Genomic DNA, 16,546 nt, shown 5'->3' on the forward strand with positions numbered 1-16,546 from the left:
TCTCCAAGCTCTGTTTGCTCTAAATCAGTGTAAATATAATGCTTTATTTTGGGTAATAAAATACATTTGGCCATTTTATTTCCTGACTTGAAATCCTCCAGTGGCTTCTTCTGGATTTTAGGGTAAAGTTCCTATTTCATGGTTTAACCCCTCTTGCTCTGGCCCTTCCTCCCTCTCATCTCATGCGGTCCCCTTTGTCTGTCTCATTCCTTTAGCAGACTTCTTACCTGCCCTTTCGAATTCAGCTCATGCTTTTCTCATGCTGAATGGCCCTCTGATGATGTCCATAGGTGCCGCCTCCCCTCCCCTCATGTTCACTTAGCACCTTAGGTGGAAACATTGGTGCTGAGAGAAAACCCAAAGAAAAAGACCCAGCCCTCTCCCCCAGGGAGCTTAAAGTCCATTTGGAGAGACTGACATTTATAAAGTAGTGAAATAAAACTGCCCATTGTCATACATGCAGGCAAGGAAAAACACACATATGTGTAGTCAGGTCTTTGGCATACCAGGCATTTTAGAACTTCTTCCAGAAAGTCTGAGGTTTGTCCCCGAATTCTTCCTACACTCCCCCGCTATAGAAGATTTTCTCTGCTGTTTAGTACTGATGCCCTGGCCTGCTGTCATGGATTTACTCCCATGGGGCCCCAGTTCTGTGAGATTCCTGAAGACGGGTGCATACAAGCATTTACTGCGTGGACGCATAGGCTGATTTCTGGTAACTTCTTGACTCGAATCTAAAGTCACGTGCACCGACCTAAGAGGAGGTCCACTTGCAGATGATGTATACTAGCATCACAAGTCGTAACTGTCAGTGACTTGCTAGAACTTGACGAGCAACCTTAGACTCCCTGCTTGAGTAATTTGGTGATACTTGAGTAATTGCACAAAACACAAAATTAAGCTTGGACCTGGGGGAATGCTCTTTAACAAGTCAAGGGGTATGTAATGCTCCATTCACAAGGTGCACAATACACTAGGGCCTGTTGTGTTCATGGCACTTGCGCCAGCAAGGATGCCTGGACAAGCCTGCTGTGAATTACGTATGTGGTGTCTGTTTTTAAGGTTGGTTTGTTTGTTTGTTTTTAAGGTCTTGTGGTCTGACTCTTCAGTAACATCAGTAACCAAATCTTCCCCTGAAGTGACTGAATTTATTTCAAAGGTAAGGTGATTAAAGGCTCTTCTAAAATGAGAAGGCTTTCGTTCCCCTGTGGGTGGTAATGCTGCAGAGTGATTGCAGATGGCTTCCTTCAGCCAGGGTAGTGAGTGCAGTGCCTGGAAGTCGCGCCTGTCCCCAGGCAGCCTAAGGTCTGCCTCTAACAGGGTGCCCAGTAAACACAAGGTCCTTGATGTCATGGTCTCAGCTCCCTCCAGTGGCTGAGAACGAGACAAGGCAGGAGATGCCGCTGCCTGGATGACCAGGGGTGTTTGGGTTGGTTGCTCTTCAGCGGAGGCTGAGGGAGAGGCGCACACAGGTTGCTCAGTGGTCAGAGGCTTCACCTGGTCCCTCCTTTTACCTGTTTTACACGTTGGATTTTCCTGTTTATTTTTATTTATTTATTTATTTTCCTGTTTATTTTTAAATTGATTCAACAAACATTTGAACAAAAGGTTTCACTACTACATAAGCACTTCTTTACCTACATATGCATGTGTACATGCATACTACTTACAGACGTGTATATAAAGTTTCTCCAAAGCCAGACATTGTCATTTTAAAATCAGGGATATAATCCTGGAGGGGAAAACCCGCTGATGGATCCTACTTTAAAAGCTTGGACAGGAGGTGGTTTGATTCCTACCTGTCCTTTTGGCCTGTCAGGCACAGAGGAACACTGTGCCATGCTCCCTAGGATTACTGATCCTCCCTAGAGTTCACTTTTCCTCTCTAACATCCAGAACACTAAATTTTCTCGCCTTTGTGCCTAGCCTCTCATTTTGTAAAAAACAAAAACAAAAAACCTTCAGTTTCTTTGAACTGCCTGGTACTGGCAGGAACGGTGACCTTACATTGGTCTTTTGCCTGGGTGTGTACAGTGGCTCATATTCTTGGATACCTGGTTTGCTGTCTTCCATTAATTTTGGAAAATTCATGCCCATTATCACTTCAGATATTCTTCTGCCCGCGCACTCGCCCTTCTCCGGGATCTCAGTTACACGCACTCGGACCCTCGCTGCTCCCTGCAGCTCTCGGGTGCGCGGGTTTTTCTGCTCTGCGCTCTGCTTCAGCGCAGACGGTTTCTGTTTTCCTCGCCTCATGTTCATTGATGTTGCTCCTCAGCTCTGCCCAGGCGCTGCCGAGCCTGTTGGATTAGTTGAATTCATCTCTCATACCATGGTTTTCTTGTTTTTATTTTTATTTTTTTGTTTCTCTTCCTAGCTTTTCCATTTGACATGTCTTAATCAACTTTACATCTCTGCTGAAATCTCCTAATATTTCATGTATGTTGTTTTTGTTTTTTATTTTTTACTAAATGTTTTACTATGTTAGTCATAATTATTTTAAAGTCCACGTCTGATAGTTGGTTCCAACATTTGGGTTGGTTTTGAGCCTGGTTCTGATGATTATCTTGACAAGTTTTCTCTTCTCCCTTTTTCTTGGGGGTATGCCTTGAGTGTTAGAGATCACGTTTAGGAAATACAGAGACTGAGGGGAATAGTGTTATGCCTGGAAATGGGCGTGCTGCTGCGCTCTCAGGCCCTTGGTTGGTTCCTCCAGTTGATCAGGTCGGGCGGGGCTGGGTGTGGGTTCTGTGGGTCCTATGGTTACCTTCAGTGCACCTCAGGCTTCAGGTTTCTCCAGCGAAGGGCTCTGGTACCTTGATCCTGGAGCGTAGAAAGGTTCTCAGTGGTCTTGCTTCACACCCAGCTTTCAGCAGCCTCACGTGGCTGTGGCACAGAGGGGTCTTCCTGCTCTGTTGACCCCTCAACTCACCCCACGCCCCACCTCGGGAGACAGCTGTTACTTGTTGCCTGGTGATGGACTTGAGGCAGGAGTGAGGGGGATTCTTCCCCCTCCCAGCCTTAGGCCCAGGCACAAAGCCTTGACAGAGACTCTCTCACCTCCCTGCCCCTTCATTCCCCAGCAGCTGCTGACCTCTCTGCTTTGTGATGGTGCAAGATCCTTGACCCAGGTGGACCCCTTCCTCAGGGCCAGAGTGGCTTTGCTTTTACCTTCCCCCAAGACATGGTATTTCTGCCTGTGCCTTGGTGCCAGGAGGACTTCCTAGCCTGCCCCCAGAGACAGGAAAGTATTGCTGCTTCCCATCCCCAGAAACTTGGGGTCTTTGCTTGGGCTCTGGGAGCAGGAGCAGCCTTGTTCCTCCCCTGGCAGCTTAAGGGCTTTTGTCTTGGATTGAGTGAAGTCTCCAGGGAAAGGCCTAGGGTTTCCTCCCTGGCCCCTAGGAGGAGCCAGTTCACATCTCTGCCACCTGTGGAGGCTCTCCCTGGTATCCTGCCTGTGAAAGAGAGCTTGGGAATGAAGGCGCACTCCCCTTGTGTTTGGGGTTCCTGGCTGATGGATATCTGGCCCACACTCAGCCTGTGGGAATGTGTCCATCTTGGCCAATCTCTTCTACCTGCTTATGTGGCGGCCACCTCCTCCTCGTGCTCTGCCACAGCTGAGACAATTTACGTGTCTCTCTTTCTCGGAGGGATGGTCCTTCTTGAAATTCAGTTTAGGTGATGGCCTTGCAGTTCAGCCCTCTGATGGGCTCAAGGAAAGGTACGAAAGGTACGATTGTGTAGAATATCAAGCTTTTCCTTGATGTTATAGTGGGAGTGTGATGTTCTTTTGTGGCTTTTCTACATCCCAAGTGGATGTAGAACCCCAAAGAGGCTAATAGAATGGTACTTTGTATCACACCAGCAGACGTCACCATCTCATACCTGACCAAGTTTTTCTTACATGGAAGAATTCTGGCTCTATAAAATGAATTTTGACATACTTCCTGTGCTTTTCCATTTCTTTCAGTTATCTCAGCTCTACCCTGAAGAAAATTTGGAGAAATTCATTCCTTGCTTAGCTGGCCCAGATTCGTTTTATGTAGAGCGAAACCACATGGATCTGGAAGCGGACCTGAGGTAATGCTCTTCACCCCACTCCGGAGCCATAGGGAGCAGCCCTGCCCCTGGCACAGTGGTAATCGGTGACCGTTTGCAGTGTGGGCAGGCTGGGCGGGTCCGCACATGAGCTGCCTGGTCATCCAAGGAGCTCTTGAGGTTACATAGTACTCTCTGTAGTTTGAGTCTCTACTTTGTTTCTAGGGATTTTCATCATTTATGGGCAATTTGAACACTCCTAATAAGCCAGTTGTGATTTTAAGGATATGAGCAAAGGAATTTCAAAGTATATGCTACTTGCCCTGGCCAGGTAGCTCAGTTGGTTAGAGCATCGTCCTGATACTCCAAGGTTGCAGGTTTGATCCCCGGTCAGGGCACATACAAGAAGCAACCAATGATGCATAGATATGTAGAGCAACAAACTGATGTTTCTCTGTCTCTCTCCTTCCCTCCCTTCCTCTCCCTCCTCTCCACCTCTCTCCCTTCCTCTCTCTCTAAAATCAGTAAATAAAAAAACCAAAGTATATGCTACCATTTAATATAGTTTTGACAGTCTTATAAAATTACATCTGATTACTATTTCTGCCCTATAGTTGAAAGTTAAGACTGTTCCAGGGCCTAATAAAAGGTCTCCTAGGCCAGGTGTCTCTGGACCCTGGATCCTGTCCTAGCATTCTGGTTTTGTAAATGTGCAGGAAGGGGCTGGCCTGCTTCCTGATCTCCAGAACGGGACCCGACATCTTAGCACCTGAGACCTAGTTGTAGCACGATGGCTGCACATTCCCAGCGATTGTGATGGCACTGATTGTGGTCATGTTATAGCTCACTGACCATATTGTGAACCCTGAAAGGCTTGCTTCATACAGTATAAGTAAGAGAAGGGGTGTGGGGAAACAGTATGAGTTATAATCAGGATTAAATTGAATTAAATCAGGATGACTATGGAATAAGGCATTTCTGTTTATTTTTCTCTCTAATGTATATTTTTCTTAATTGGAAAATAAAATCTCCCTCCCAGTCAGTTTTTGGCAATACCATTTTAATGCTGATAAACTCCTCCTTGATTTAATTTTTAGGTACTTGGCTTCATTACCTTCTCATGTACTGAAAAATGACCATGTTAAGAAATTTTTCAGCACTTCATCTCCCACCCAACAGCTTCAAAGTCCAAGTGAGTTTGTAAAATGGGATTAAATAAGGAGAATATTTTTATTGTCTGTAAATCTCATGATATTTCTTTTAACTCACAGGTCCTGGCAACCTTTCCCTTTCTAAAGTCGGTACCATGATGGGCGTGTCTGGAAGGTGAGACTTCTGCTATGTAACCAACGCCTTTCAAATCAGCATTGTTACTTCTGGTTGTGAACAATTATTTCTAGAGTTAAGTCATTCTCAGTCTTAGTCTTCAATATTGTAGAGAGAGGAATTGTATAGAGATAATCCAATTTAAAGTCGTCCCCCCCCCAAAAAAAATAAAATAAAGAAGTAGTTCTCTGAGCCACTGGAATTGGAATTCCCAAGGACCCCCATTGCAGATGCAGCTTCTGGGCCCTGTTCACCCTAGGAAGCCAGGATTTCTGAGAATGTTCGTTTGTATAAGCTCACAGTGAGTAGGCCATGCGGCCAGAGTGCTGCTTTAGGATCCTCTGTTCTCATGAGCCTGACAGCGATCGTAGGAGCGCTCAGGTGACAGGCCACCTGCCTGCCTGACAGCTGACCTTTTAATCGGCCAACATCACGAAGAGCATGCGCACACAGCTGTGTGAAGAGCTAGGCAGTTAGTTGTGTCTTGGAAAGCGCTGACTTTCTTCTTGACTGTGTACCATTCAGCCTGGTGTATGCTGAGCACACAGTAAATCTTGGTGGGTTTACAGTTTAGAGTGGAAGGGGCAAGGACAGCAAGTAGAATGCTTTTTTTTTTTAAAGTTAATTTGAGTATTAAAGCTTTAGGAGTCAGTTTTAATTTATGATTGTCAGTATCATCCTGTGATACAAATAACAGAAACTAGTCTGATTGTGACACACACATATGTACATACATGTGCACACACAGGTAGATAGATACAGTCTTAAGCATGTGCATTCAAACATTGTGCACATGTTCTTAAGCACATCATACAAATAGATACATATACATGCATGCACACACATGTACACACACACACCTACCGACATCAGACTTCAGTGTGTGTTGTGCTGGAGTGGAGAAGTGGCAGAAAGAGCTCTGAGGGTAGCAGTGGGTGTGACCACAGATGCAGTCCAGGCTGTAGAAGCTTCCTCGTGCATACCACTAACAGTGATCTTCCCTGGAGGCTGCTCACCTTTGAAACCACACGTCCTCTGTCCTTACAGGCCCGTGTGCGGAGTGGCCGGCATTCCGTCTTCTCAGAGTGGTGCCCAGCACCACATGCAGCACTCAGCTGGCGCGGCCGCCTTGCCCCACTGCTCCCATGCAGGGGGCGGGGGCTCTGCACTGGCCTACCGGACCCAGATGGACACCTCGCCTGCCATCTTAATGCCTTCCAGTCTGCAGACCCCTCAGACCCAGGAGCAAAATGGGATTTTAGATTGGCTGAGGAAACTGCGTTTGCACAAGTACTATCCCGTCTTTAAACAGCTCACAATGGAAAAGGTATGTTGGCTACTAAGCAGGCAATGTAGAATTTGCTTTTCTCAGGTAACCTGTCTTCTGACCTCATTCCTAGAGGAATTGAGTTGGGTTTCTAAACTGTATGTGATGTGGAAATCACAGCGCCTGGTATTTAACACCTATAGACGCATGCTCTAAGTCCCGCATGCTCTCCGGAGGGTGGCAGTGGGTTAGAACCTGAAGGCTGCCTGCTGCTGAACAAAAGCTGAAACAAGATTGGTTGTAAATAGCTTTTTTAGGTAGTTTGAGGTCTTTACAAATTTGGAACTCTGTGATGTGAAGGACATTGTTTCCATCAGTCCTGCAATAGGTAGAAATAGTGAATCCCGGTGCCTACACTCCCCAGCCCCCATCTTGGATGTCCTTCAGTGTAAGTCTGTGCATGTGCTGATGCTCAGCAAGGCCAGTTCTACAAGGAGCCCAAACACTTTGGTCCCAGTACGTGGCTCTCTGATGATCTGGCTTCATTTAGGGTCATATGGCTAAAGGAGTAAATGAATTTTAGGGCTTTCAAGCAGTCCCATGTAGAAATTATTTTTTACAATAGAAAGGTCAGATGAGGAGCATTTTTTCACTCTTAAATTCTGAAATTTCTTAAGTCTTGGTATCACTGATAAAACTGTTAGACCTGTAGGCAGTATCTGAACTGTGAGCTCCCCCTGTTGGATAAAATGGCTTGGTGGCTTTTATCCAGGTAAAATTTCATTTGTCCAAAAATCTGCAACTGAAACTTAGAAATTCAGCTTTTACTACATAATAAAAAACAAATTTTAAGTATATTTGTAATAGTCTCAGTTTAGGATTCATAGATCTTAAAAATAACTAACCTTGGTCATGATCAGATTTTAAAGTTTTAGTCTAATGTATTAGATTAATGTTAAAATGGCTACAGTCACAAATCATGTCCTGTACCGTCTTGAGAACCAGAGTACCATTTGATTCTTGGTGTAAGGCTGGGTTAGTTCTGATGGCCTCTACTCTTCTGGGCCACTTGCTACCCAGCAAAGTTGCTGTTGTCCCAGATTTCAAAAAAAAAGCCATTAAAAGAAACTGTCTTCCTGTCTGCAGGAAGATAAGTGCTTGCATTTGAGGGGATCGTCCCAGGGAGGAAGGGGGCAATTCCATAGATTGTATCGCTGTAGTCACCTGCCTGCAGGGGATTGTGAGGTGCCTGTGTCCCTTAGATGCAAAACGAGCGTCTCATACTTTGAACTGTGAATACCAAAACATCTGGCAAGTAAATGTTTTGGTGTTCCCAAGTCTTTTGATCTGTTTACATATCCTAGAGGTGGAATCAGAGTTATTTGTTTTCAAAGTCCTAATTCTCAGTAACTGTGATTTATTTCTTCTATGGAAGTTCCTGAGCCTTACTGAAGAAGATCTAAATAAATTTGAATCCCTCACCATGGGAGCAAAGAAAAAACTCAAGACTCAACTGGAGCTGGAGAAGTAAGTGAAGTTGTGAGCTATCTGTTATTTTAATTTCTGACATGCCGAACAGATGCTACGACCTAGAATTTTGTTACATGTTAGTGATTGGATCACTTTTGATTGCTTATCAAATCTTAATGCTTTTAAAATTCTATGACTGTGGCTCTCGTTTGCTAGGAAAGGCCCTTCGTAGTGAATCTGACTAGTGAGAATGTGTTGTTTTTCACCTTGGAGTTTATTTTGATGAAAATCACCTTTGTGTGGAATATATGTACTTAACGCAGAGTTAGTGAAACATTAGAAGATTTTTCAGCAGAATTTAAAATTGGCTTGCTTGGATACTTTCTTATACAGGGAGAAGTCAGAGAAACGGTGCCTGAACCCCTCAGCCCCTCCCCCAGTCACCAGCAGTGGAGTGGCCCGAGTGCCCCCCACGAGCCATGTGGGGCCCGTGCAGAATGTCCGAAGCCCCCATGCTGCAGGTGGGTGAGAGCCAAGTCAGCCTTGACACATGGAGTGCAGCCTGATCCTTTTGATAATCATTAGACCTCATAACACACCCTTTGCCATAAAATAACAATTACTATTCATTATTTTAGCTTTTGTAGTCTCTGCCATAGGAAATTAGAAGGGTCATTTGGCTTAGAAGCTGGAGACTGGTGACTCACCTAAAGTTTGGGCAAAATAATTAGATCCAGAGACGACTATGGTGAGAGGGAAAGAGCAGAAAGTATACAAAATAGATGAAAACGTCTCTCTTCCCCTAGATCGGGCACAGAGGCCAGGTTTAGGCCATTGCCTAGTATGCTTATTTGGAAATTCTCCTTAATGCTTGAGCACCAGCCTTTCTGCTCTGGGGCCTTGAAGTTTCAGTGATCTAGTTTTTCAGGCACCTCCGAGGACCCCTGTATAAGTTGCTCTGTTGTTTTCTTTCTCTCTCAATCCTCACCCGAGGACATGCTTTCATCAGTTTTCGGGGGGGGGGGGGGGGATATAGATTGGTTGCCTCCTGCACATGCCCTGACCAGGGATCAAAACCCAAAACCTGGGTGTGTGCCCTGACCAGGAATTGAACCCTCAGCCTTCTGCTGTATGGGATGGTGCTCCAACCCACTGAGCCGTCCCAGCAGAACTATCAAGAGTAACAGTACACGAGGAAGGAAGAAATGCCAGTGGATCATTTAAGTGGTTATTTGACTAAGACAGTTTTATGTCCCTCAACCTCATGCAGCGGGGTGGGGCGGGGCATTTGTGGGGGACCGCTTCTGCAGCACCCAGCTGGCTCGGGAACCGTTTTCTCATTCTGGTGTTGGAGTGGGGAGACCTTAGAGCATCTGGCTGAGAGCTTTGCTGGGTTTGCATCTGCCATGTGACTAGCTGGCAGTTCTCTTAAGAATGTCAGAGCCCTGACTATGGACATAATCATACCTGCCTTCTTGAGACTGATGTAAAGAAATCAGTGTGTGATAGATTTGTACGGAGGTGGGTGATGGGGGACCCGTCGGAGCTCTGTAACGCATGGATTGGGTGCCACATTTGAACTATCACTTGTCCCTTCTCCGCAGCACTGCGGGTGGAAGTAGAGCAGCCCCCTCACCAGACGGCCCGGGAAGGCAGCTCCTCAGAATGCTCCAGTTCTTCACCCAGCCCAATGGGAGTGCAGGCCCGGGAAGAGAGCTCGGACAGTGCCGAGGAGACTGACAGACGTAAGGCTGTCCATTATGGCTGGCTCGGCGCTGCCTCTGTCCTGGCCTGTGGAGCTGTGCTGACTTCTTTGTTTCCTTCTCTAGGTGTGGAGATGCACTTGGAGGGCCCTGATAAGGAGAAACCTGTCATGCTGCTGAATCATTTCACATCAAGTTCCGCCAGACCCACAGCCCAGGTGCTCCCTGTGCAGAATGAGGCAGGCTCCAATCCTTCGGGCCACCACCCCCTGCCCCCGCAGATGATGACTGCAGCCTCACACATCGCACCCATCCGCATGCTGAATTCTGTGCACAAACCGGAAAGGGGAGGCACGGACATGAAGCTTCTCTCGTCATCTGTGCACTCACTGCTGTCTCTAGAAGAAAGGAATAAAGTCTCTGGACCAAGAAGCGGCATCAAAGTGGACAAGAGCTTCGGCAACGCCATGATGGACGTGTTGCCCACGTCTGCCCCCCATCAGCCCATGCAGGTCCTCTCTGGACTTGCTGAGACCAGCTCCGTGTCGCCCACCATCTCCTTTGGTCCCCGCACCAAAGTTGTCCACGCGTCTGCACTGGACAGGGTGATGAAGCCGGCCCAGCAGCCGGCCCTGGTGGTGGAGACCAGCACTGCTGCCGTGGGAACATCCAGCACGGTCTTCCACGTGGCTCGACCGCCAATCAAACTTCTGGTGTCTTCATCTGTCCCTGCGGATTCTGCCATCTCTGGGCAAACTTCCTGTTCTAATAACGTGCAGATCAGTGTGCCCCCTGCAATAATAAACCCGCGGACTGCTCTGTACACAGCCAACACCAAAGCTGCCTTCTCTGCAATGAGCAGTGTGCCTGTGGGCCCCCTGCAGGGCAGCTTCTGTGCGAACAGCAACACTGCCTCCTCCAGTAGCCACCCTTCCCCATCCTTCCCAAACATGGCCACTGTGCCCAGCTGCCCCGCCCCCAGCTCCAGCCCTGCGCTCTCTTCCGTCCCTGAAAGCAGTTTCTATAGCAGCAGCAGCAGCAGCAGTGGCAGCGGCTCCCCCGGGAACATTCCTGCCTCTGCTCAGAACCACCACCACCACCACCACCATCAGCAGCCGTCGGCACCCCAGCAACCTTCACCGGGCCCGCCACCTGGCTGCGTCGTGTGCACGTCCTGTGGATGCAGCGGGAGCTGCGGCTCTGGTGGCCTGACCGTCAGCTACGCCAATTATTTCCAGCACCCATTCTCGGGGCCGTCCGTCTTCCCTTTCCCCTTCCTGCCCTTCAGCCCCGTGTGTGGCAGCGGCTATGTGGGCACCCAGCAGTACGGCAGCAGCGCCTTCCCGGTTGTGCACTCGCCCTATGGCAGCAGCGTGCCCGCCGAGCCTGTGCTGGGCGGCCAGTCCACATTCGCCGTCCCTCCCATGCAGAGCTTCATGGCAGGGGCCGCTGGTGTGTACCAGGCCCAGGGCTTGGTGGGCAGTAGCAATGGTTCCAGTCACAAAAAGAGCGGCAACCTCTCATGTTACAACTGTGGGGCCACCGGTCACCGCGCTCAGGACTGCAAGCAGCCGTCCATGGACTTCAATCGGCAAGGTAAAGGCGGGCCGCGGCCGGCGAAGCTCCGGAGGCAGACCAGCTACACTGGCTAGCAGTGCAGCGCTGCCCAGAGAGGTGCAGGCGAAGGTTTACTGGTTATGAAAATAATAGTAAACTTGCTTCTTTTTGAAACAAAAAGTAACTTTTAAAATGTTCTTTGCAAAAGCATGAAATTTTTGGTAGTTTCAGAAGCTCCCAAAAGGAGGGTTACTTTGGTTCTAAGACTCTCCATGGTTTCAGCCTACTACTAATTCTAGAGCATGCTGAGCTGGCGGTGGAGAGGGCGTCTGACCCCAGGGCTCCTTGGTTTATTACCTCTTGACATGTGACTGGGGAGCAAGTATGGGTGACTTAATGCCACCCCGCACCCTTTAACTGAAAGCCTAGGGCGAAGCACGTGTTCAGTCGCTGCAGATGGAAGTCAGTGTCCCTACCTCTGTCCCAGTCCAGGGCGCCCATGGGTGCTGGTGTGTCCGTGAGTGCATGATAGCATTCTCACTGCTACCCTCTTCCGTCTCCCCTTTCTCCTGCTTGCTCTCTGTCTCCTTTAGTCAAATTCAAGTATGTGGCTGATGTGTTTATTACAATGGGTTTGTTCTTGCTGTTGGTTTTGGAAAGATGATTAAACTGGGTCTTGGGAAAATTGGTCCCAGCTCTGTGACTGTTCACTGTGCAGCCTTGAAAAGTCACTTGATCTCTATAGGTGTGAGGGTTGCTCTAGACCTGTGAGTCCCAGACCTGCCTGTGCATCTTAGCCACCTGCAGAGCTGTAAAGACAAGCTCAGACTCAGTAGGTCTGGTGGCAGGTGGGGGCGACTGTGGGCTATGGCCACCCCATGTTGATAGAGATGGTGCTGCATCTCCTGAAGCAGCAAGCCCAGAGCACGTGGCCCCTGTCCCCGGGAGGGTGCACGCTGGATGGCCCACCAGCTGTGTGCTGTTGGAGTCCCAGCAGAAACTCTCCTAAAAAGAATAAAGGAATGGATTGGTAACTCTTCAGTCATTTCATCCCTTGTCTGATTTTTATAAACTAGTAAAACAGTGTCCAGTTTTGGGGTGGGAGAGGGGGTGGCAGTGGTTAGAACAGGTGGTCTAGATTTCCAGCACCTGAATCTTGACCAGTGACTCTGGAAATAACTTTGGACAGGTCGGTGGTTTGTGGTAATTCTACAGTGATTCAAATTTCATCTCTTTTTTTCCCTCTCTCTAGGTACTTTTAGGTTGAAATATGCCCCTCCAGCAGAAAGTCTGGACTCCACAGATTGATATTTTTCTCTGGCAACAGAACACTATTAAGCCATGGAGACATAAGGAAAATTAAATACAAAACTGAGAAGTCTAGTTGCTGTTGAGCTTAATATTTTTAATCCAAAGGTGCTTTACTTTATTAGACTGGATAGAAAACCTAGCGTAGGAGTGCATCAAACTCGGTTTTATTGCCAAAATTCTAGATTGGAGCTTGATGTCAGGACTTGCCTAGTGGCCACCTCCACCCTTGACTGCAATGCAGAGGCCTCCCGTCTCTGGAAGAGCATTGCCGTAATTGGTCCTACTAGGCTCACACGTTAATTCCAGGGCAGCTACGCGAGATCGGAATTGAGAACTGAAGGTTGGAGTTCTCCAAGTGGAGTTCCACCAGTCGGACTCTTGACACCCCTGGGTGAGGGAAAATGTCACCTTTGTTTTGTTTTGTTTGTTTTGTTCCTAAAGTGGTTAGGCACTAATTTCTGAGCTTTTTAGGAATTGCACTACAGAAGAATGTAAACTGATGTCAATCTCTGCAGTTCTGGAGACAAACTCGCTGAGAGCAGTCAGTGCAAGACATTCGGAGAATCTGTTTTTAAAGAGTTGGCACCAGCAGGCTATGTGACCTAGTACACAACAGAGATTTTAGTATTTACTTTCCTCCTTAAAACACTTTGTAGCAGTTTCAGGTTTTTTTTTTTTTTTCTGCAAATTTTAACTACATTATTAAGTAGAAATAGTTACTCGCAACAACTTAATTTCTAAGGGTCCAAGTCCCAGAGAATCCCTAGTTGTCAAAGCTTCAAGAATATCTTCTTTACCTACCGGCCCTTCCATAGCTTTGAGTCCTGTCATTTTTCCACCATGAAGCAACTCTGCAGACACACGGTAACAGCATGGCCTTTGTGAGTTGGCTCTGACAGATGCTATCCATCCGTAGCAAAGTTTGCAAGTTTTTTAAATCTCACACAGCCTTCCCAAGGACCCCAAGGCTTACTGCTAACAGATTCACACTTGACACACATTTCAACAATACAGTCCTGTAATTTGTGAGCAAAAGATTTGCAATTTTCTCCTGTCAGCTTCTTTTGTATTAGGCTGTGTATTAATAGTTCTGTTAAAAATTACCTGGAAGGCTACAATAGATAGTGGTGAGACTCTTTTAAAAGAGACCACACCAACAGGACAGAACTACAGGATCTGCAGAAGCCTAGTTTCATCGAGCTGGCAAATAAGTCCTCACCACACAGCTCTCAGTTCCACCCCATTGCAATGAGAGCTTTCTGGTCTGAAATTTAAGGACTTAAATTTTCAAGACTAAAGGGAATTTTCTGCTTAAATAATACTATTTTAAATGCTAAAGCCTTCATTGAAATATTGATCGGTAAGGCCTTACCCAGGGATTTTCCAGTTGCGTATTTATTTTAAAAAAAGAAAACCGTAATATTCAGACCATTCTTAAAATGGGACAATCAGCCTCAAACAAAATTGATGTAAATCAAAAGAATACCCTAGAATTTGAGGCACTGTGAGGTTTCAAATTTTGAGATCAGTTTCCTGGCTTCATGGAAACTAGATCAGAAAGTTGTTACATTTTTCTTATGAAAGGCTTTTAGTAGAGTTTTTTAGAGTTTTATTTTAGTAGAGTTTTATTTCTATGCAATGCAGAATTGACAGACCTCTGTATTCTTATATCTCTTCCTGGTACACAGTATTATTACCTAGTTTTTAAGCAATGGTGATGCTTATAACAGTTTTTTGGGGGAATGTTACATTGATCTCTTAAATTATAAACACTACAAAAATGTCAAAATAATGAGAACTGACACAACTTTGCCTTAAAGAATATTAGACTGGAACTTGTCATATTATGTTAAAGGAAGACTTAGAGTGTTTATTGATGTTTACGATTTTAATATTTCTGAAGGCCGTTACAGTGGCCTGGATATGTGCTGAAAGCCAAACTTTTAAATTTTTTGGTTTTTTTTAAACAAATAAATATTTTAAATAAATCCTATTTCAACATAGTGAAATTGTTGAAAATTGTCTCATAACAAAAGAAAAAAGTCATATTTAGTTTTTTTGTTTTAATGGTCAGTATTGGGAAATGAAAGTGTCTTTTGTTACCCTTATAAATATCTTGATAAATATTAGAAGTTAGCATTACATACAACAAAAAAATCAAAACTTTGAAGTATGACATTCAAATTGAGGTAAATAAGTTCAGACATTGTGTGGCTGTGTTCCAGTCATCAAAGGTCTTAGAAAAATTCCCAGTTTCTTTGAAAGTGCGTGTGTGGTATGACATTTCCAGTGAGGTCATTCCGAGGTGAGAATTGTAAAATGTAAATAATGAGATACACAGGACACAAAGCTGCTGATCCATCAGATCTCTTCCCAAGTGAATCCCATACTTGGACTTGGGAATATTTGCTAGCAGCATTCTCTCTGATGAATTTCTCTCCAAAAGCAACCAAAGTCAGTAGGCCTAAAAGAGCATTTTGCATTTCCTCAGATGTCCTCACGTTAGAAACACAGATCAGACTGATCCTTTCAACTACTTAGTCGTTTTCCTGAAATCGTGGCTGTTTTCAAGTGCTGTGGCAACCAGGTAGGTGTGGCACCAGCCACTTTGCTTTGTATAGTCTGTCATATATTAAAGTTTCTAACCCCATTTTTTTCTCCAAGAATGGGGAAAGTGGAATGTACAGATCAAAGTAGAATACGTTGGGATGAAACAACCGTTTCATCTTTTTTTAGAGCAAAACTCAATTTTCTACCTTGTTTTCTAATTTTTATTTCATGGTCATACTGAAAATTGGAAAATGTTTAAACATTAAAACTCCTAATTGTTAAAGACCACTGAGGAAATGGGAACTAGCACTTCCAATAAAAACAAATTTATTTTTGAAAGCAGATATATGATTGGGTATTTTAAAAAACCAGCATCATCTATATAATCTCCAAAAGATTATAGGAGTCAGCTTGTTAATATAGTAGTTAGTAGGTTGAGTATTTTAATTCACTATATTTAGAATTCTATAGGTCCTTTATTGCAAGAAGTCAACTTAGTTAGTTTACACTACACGTTATGTATGGAGGCGCAGTAGCAGTGGTAGTAACTTTGCCTGACGTCACAGCTGTGAAGTGTTTCCTGTTTGAGCACAGGCTGACCAAGGCTTGCACTCATCCATCCACTCACTCCAGTGTTTCCAGTGAGCACTTGCCAAGTGGGAATTGGGTTGCGCACCACCCTCCTCACTCCGTCATTTTGTCACTCTTCTTGCTCTCGTGGTGGTTTACTTAATGCCTTGCTAGTTTTACGTACTGATGACTAATGGCGTTACATGTTAGAGTCTTAAAGGTTGTAAGGGAAACCGTGTCCCTGCTCAGCTTGACCACCCATCTCAGAGGACGGGCCTGTGGAACCTGATCCCGTTGGCCATCCTTTCCAAAGTACAGATGACTCCCAAAGAATGAGTCAGGTGACATTTAAAGCAGTGGGCTCTGAAGAGGCTCAGTTATTGACAAGTCCCAAGGTTATGAAAGTGTCTTTAATCAACATTCACAAAACTACATACTGTGCTGGTTGAGGCCAAAGGTCAATGTTACTACACTGCTAATGGAGGGAGGGAGGGGAGTGTTGGTCGGGTATTGTAACAAGCCCCTCACATGCGTGTTTCTACATGCGCAACGACAAAGGCTTTGGTACTGACACTGAAGACCTCGTACCCTTCAGAATCTTCAGCTTCTGTTGAACATTTTTGTTTTAGGAATGAAGGAAAAGTCTCCCATTCTCGAGCCATTCTTTTATGTCAATTCTACAAAATTGCATGTAACTTTATAAATATTTTTTAAAAATATAGTTTTGTAAATATTTAATATTCTGCTAATTTGA

The 16,546-nt window shown here is 45.6% G+C and overlaps 1 protein-coding gene across 1 annotated transcript in view; it reads left to right on the top strand.

Annotated features, from left to right (window-relative positions):
- ZCCHC14 (zinc finger CCHC-type containing 14) overlaps positions 1-16,221 on the top strand; it is a 57,567-nt gene extending 41,346 nt beyond the window's left edge. Inside the window, exons 4-13 of the mRNA XM_016197279.2 lie at positions 1,088-1,159; positions 3,971-4,080; positions 5,136-5,230; positions 5,310-5,364; positions 6,412-6,691; positions 8,067-8,158; positions 8,495-8,622; positions 9,706-9,846; positions 9,931-11,400; positions 12,614-16,221. Of these exons, the coding sequence (XP_016052765.2) occupies positions 1,088-1,159; positions 3,971-4,080; positions 5,136-5,230; positions 5,310-5,364; positions 6,412-6,691; positions 8,067-8,158; positions 8,495-8,622; positions 9,706-9,846; positions 9,931-11,400; positions 12,614-12,669 (2,499 nt within the window). The 3' untranslated portion in view covers positions 12,670-16,221. The remainder of the gene's footprint in view (positions 1-1,087; positions 1,160-3,970; positions 4,081-5,135; positions 5,231-5,309; positions 5,365-6,411; positions 6,692-8,066; positions 8,159-8,494; positions 8,623-9,705; positions 9,847-9,930; positions 11,401-12,613) is intronic.
- The last annotated feature ends 325 nt before the right edge of the window (positions 16,222-16,546 follow it).

This window comes from Miniopterus natalensis, chromosome 18, assembly GCF_054644295.1.
Source record: "Miniopterus natalensis isolate mMinNat1 chromosome 18, mMinNat1.hap1, whole genome shotgun sequence".
Taxonomy (NCBI): Eukaryota; Metazoa; Chordata; class Mammalia; order Chiroptera; family Miniopteridae; genus Miniopterus; species Miniopterus natalensis.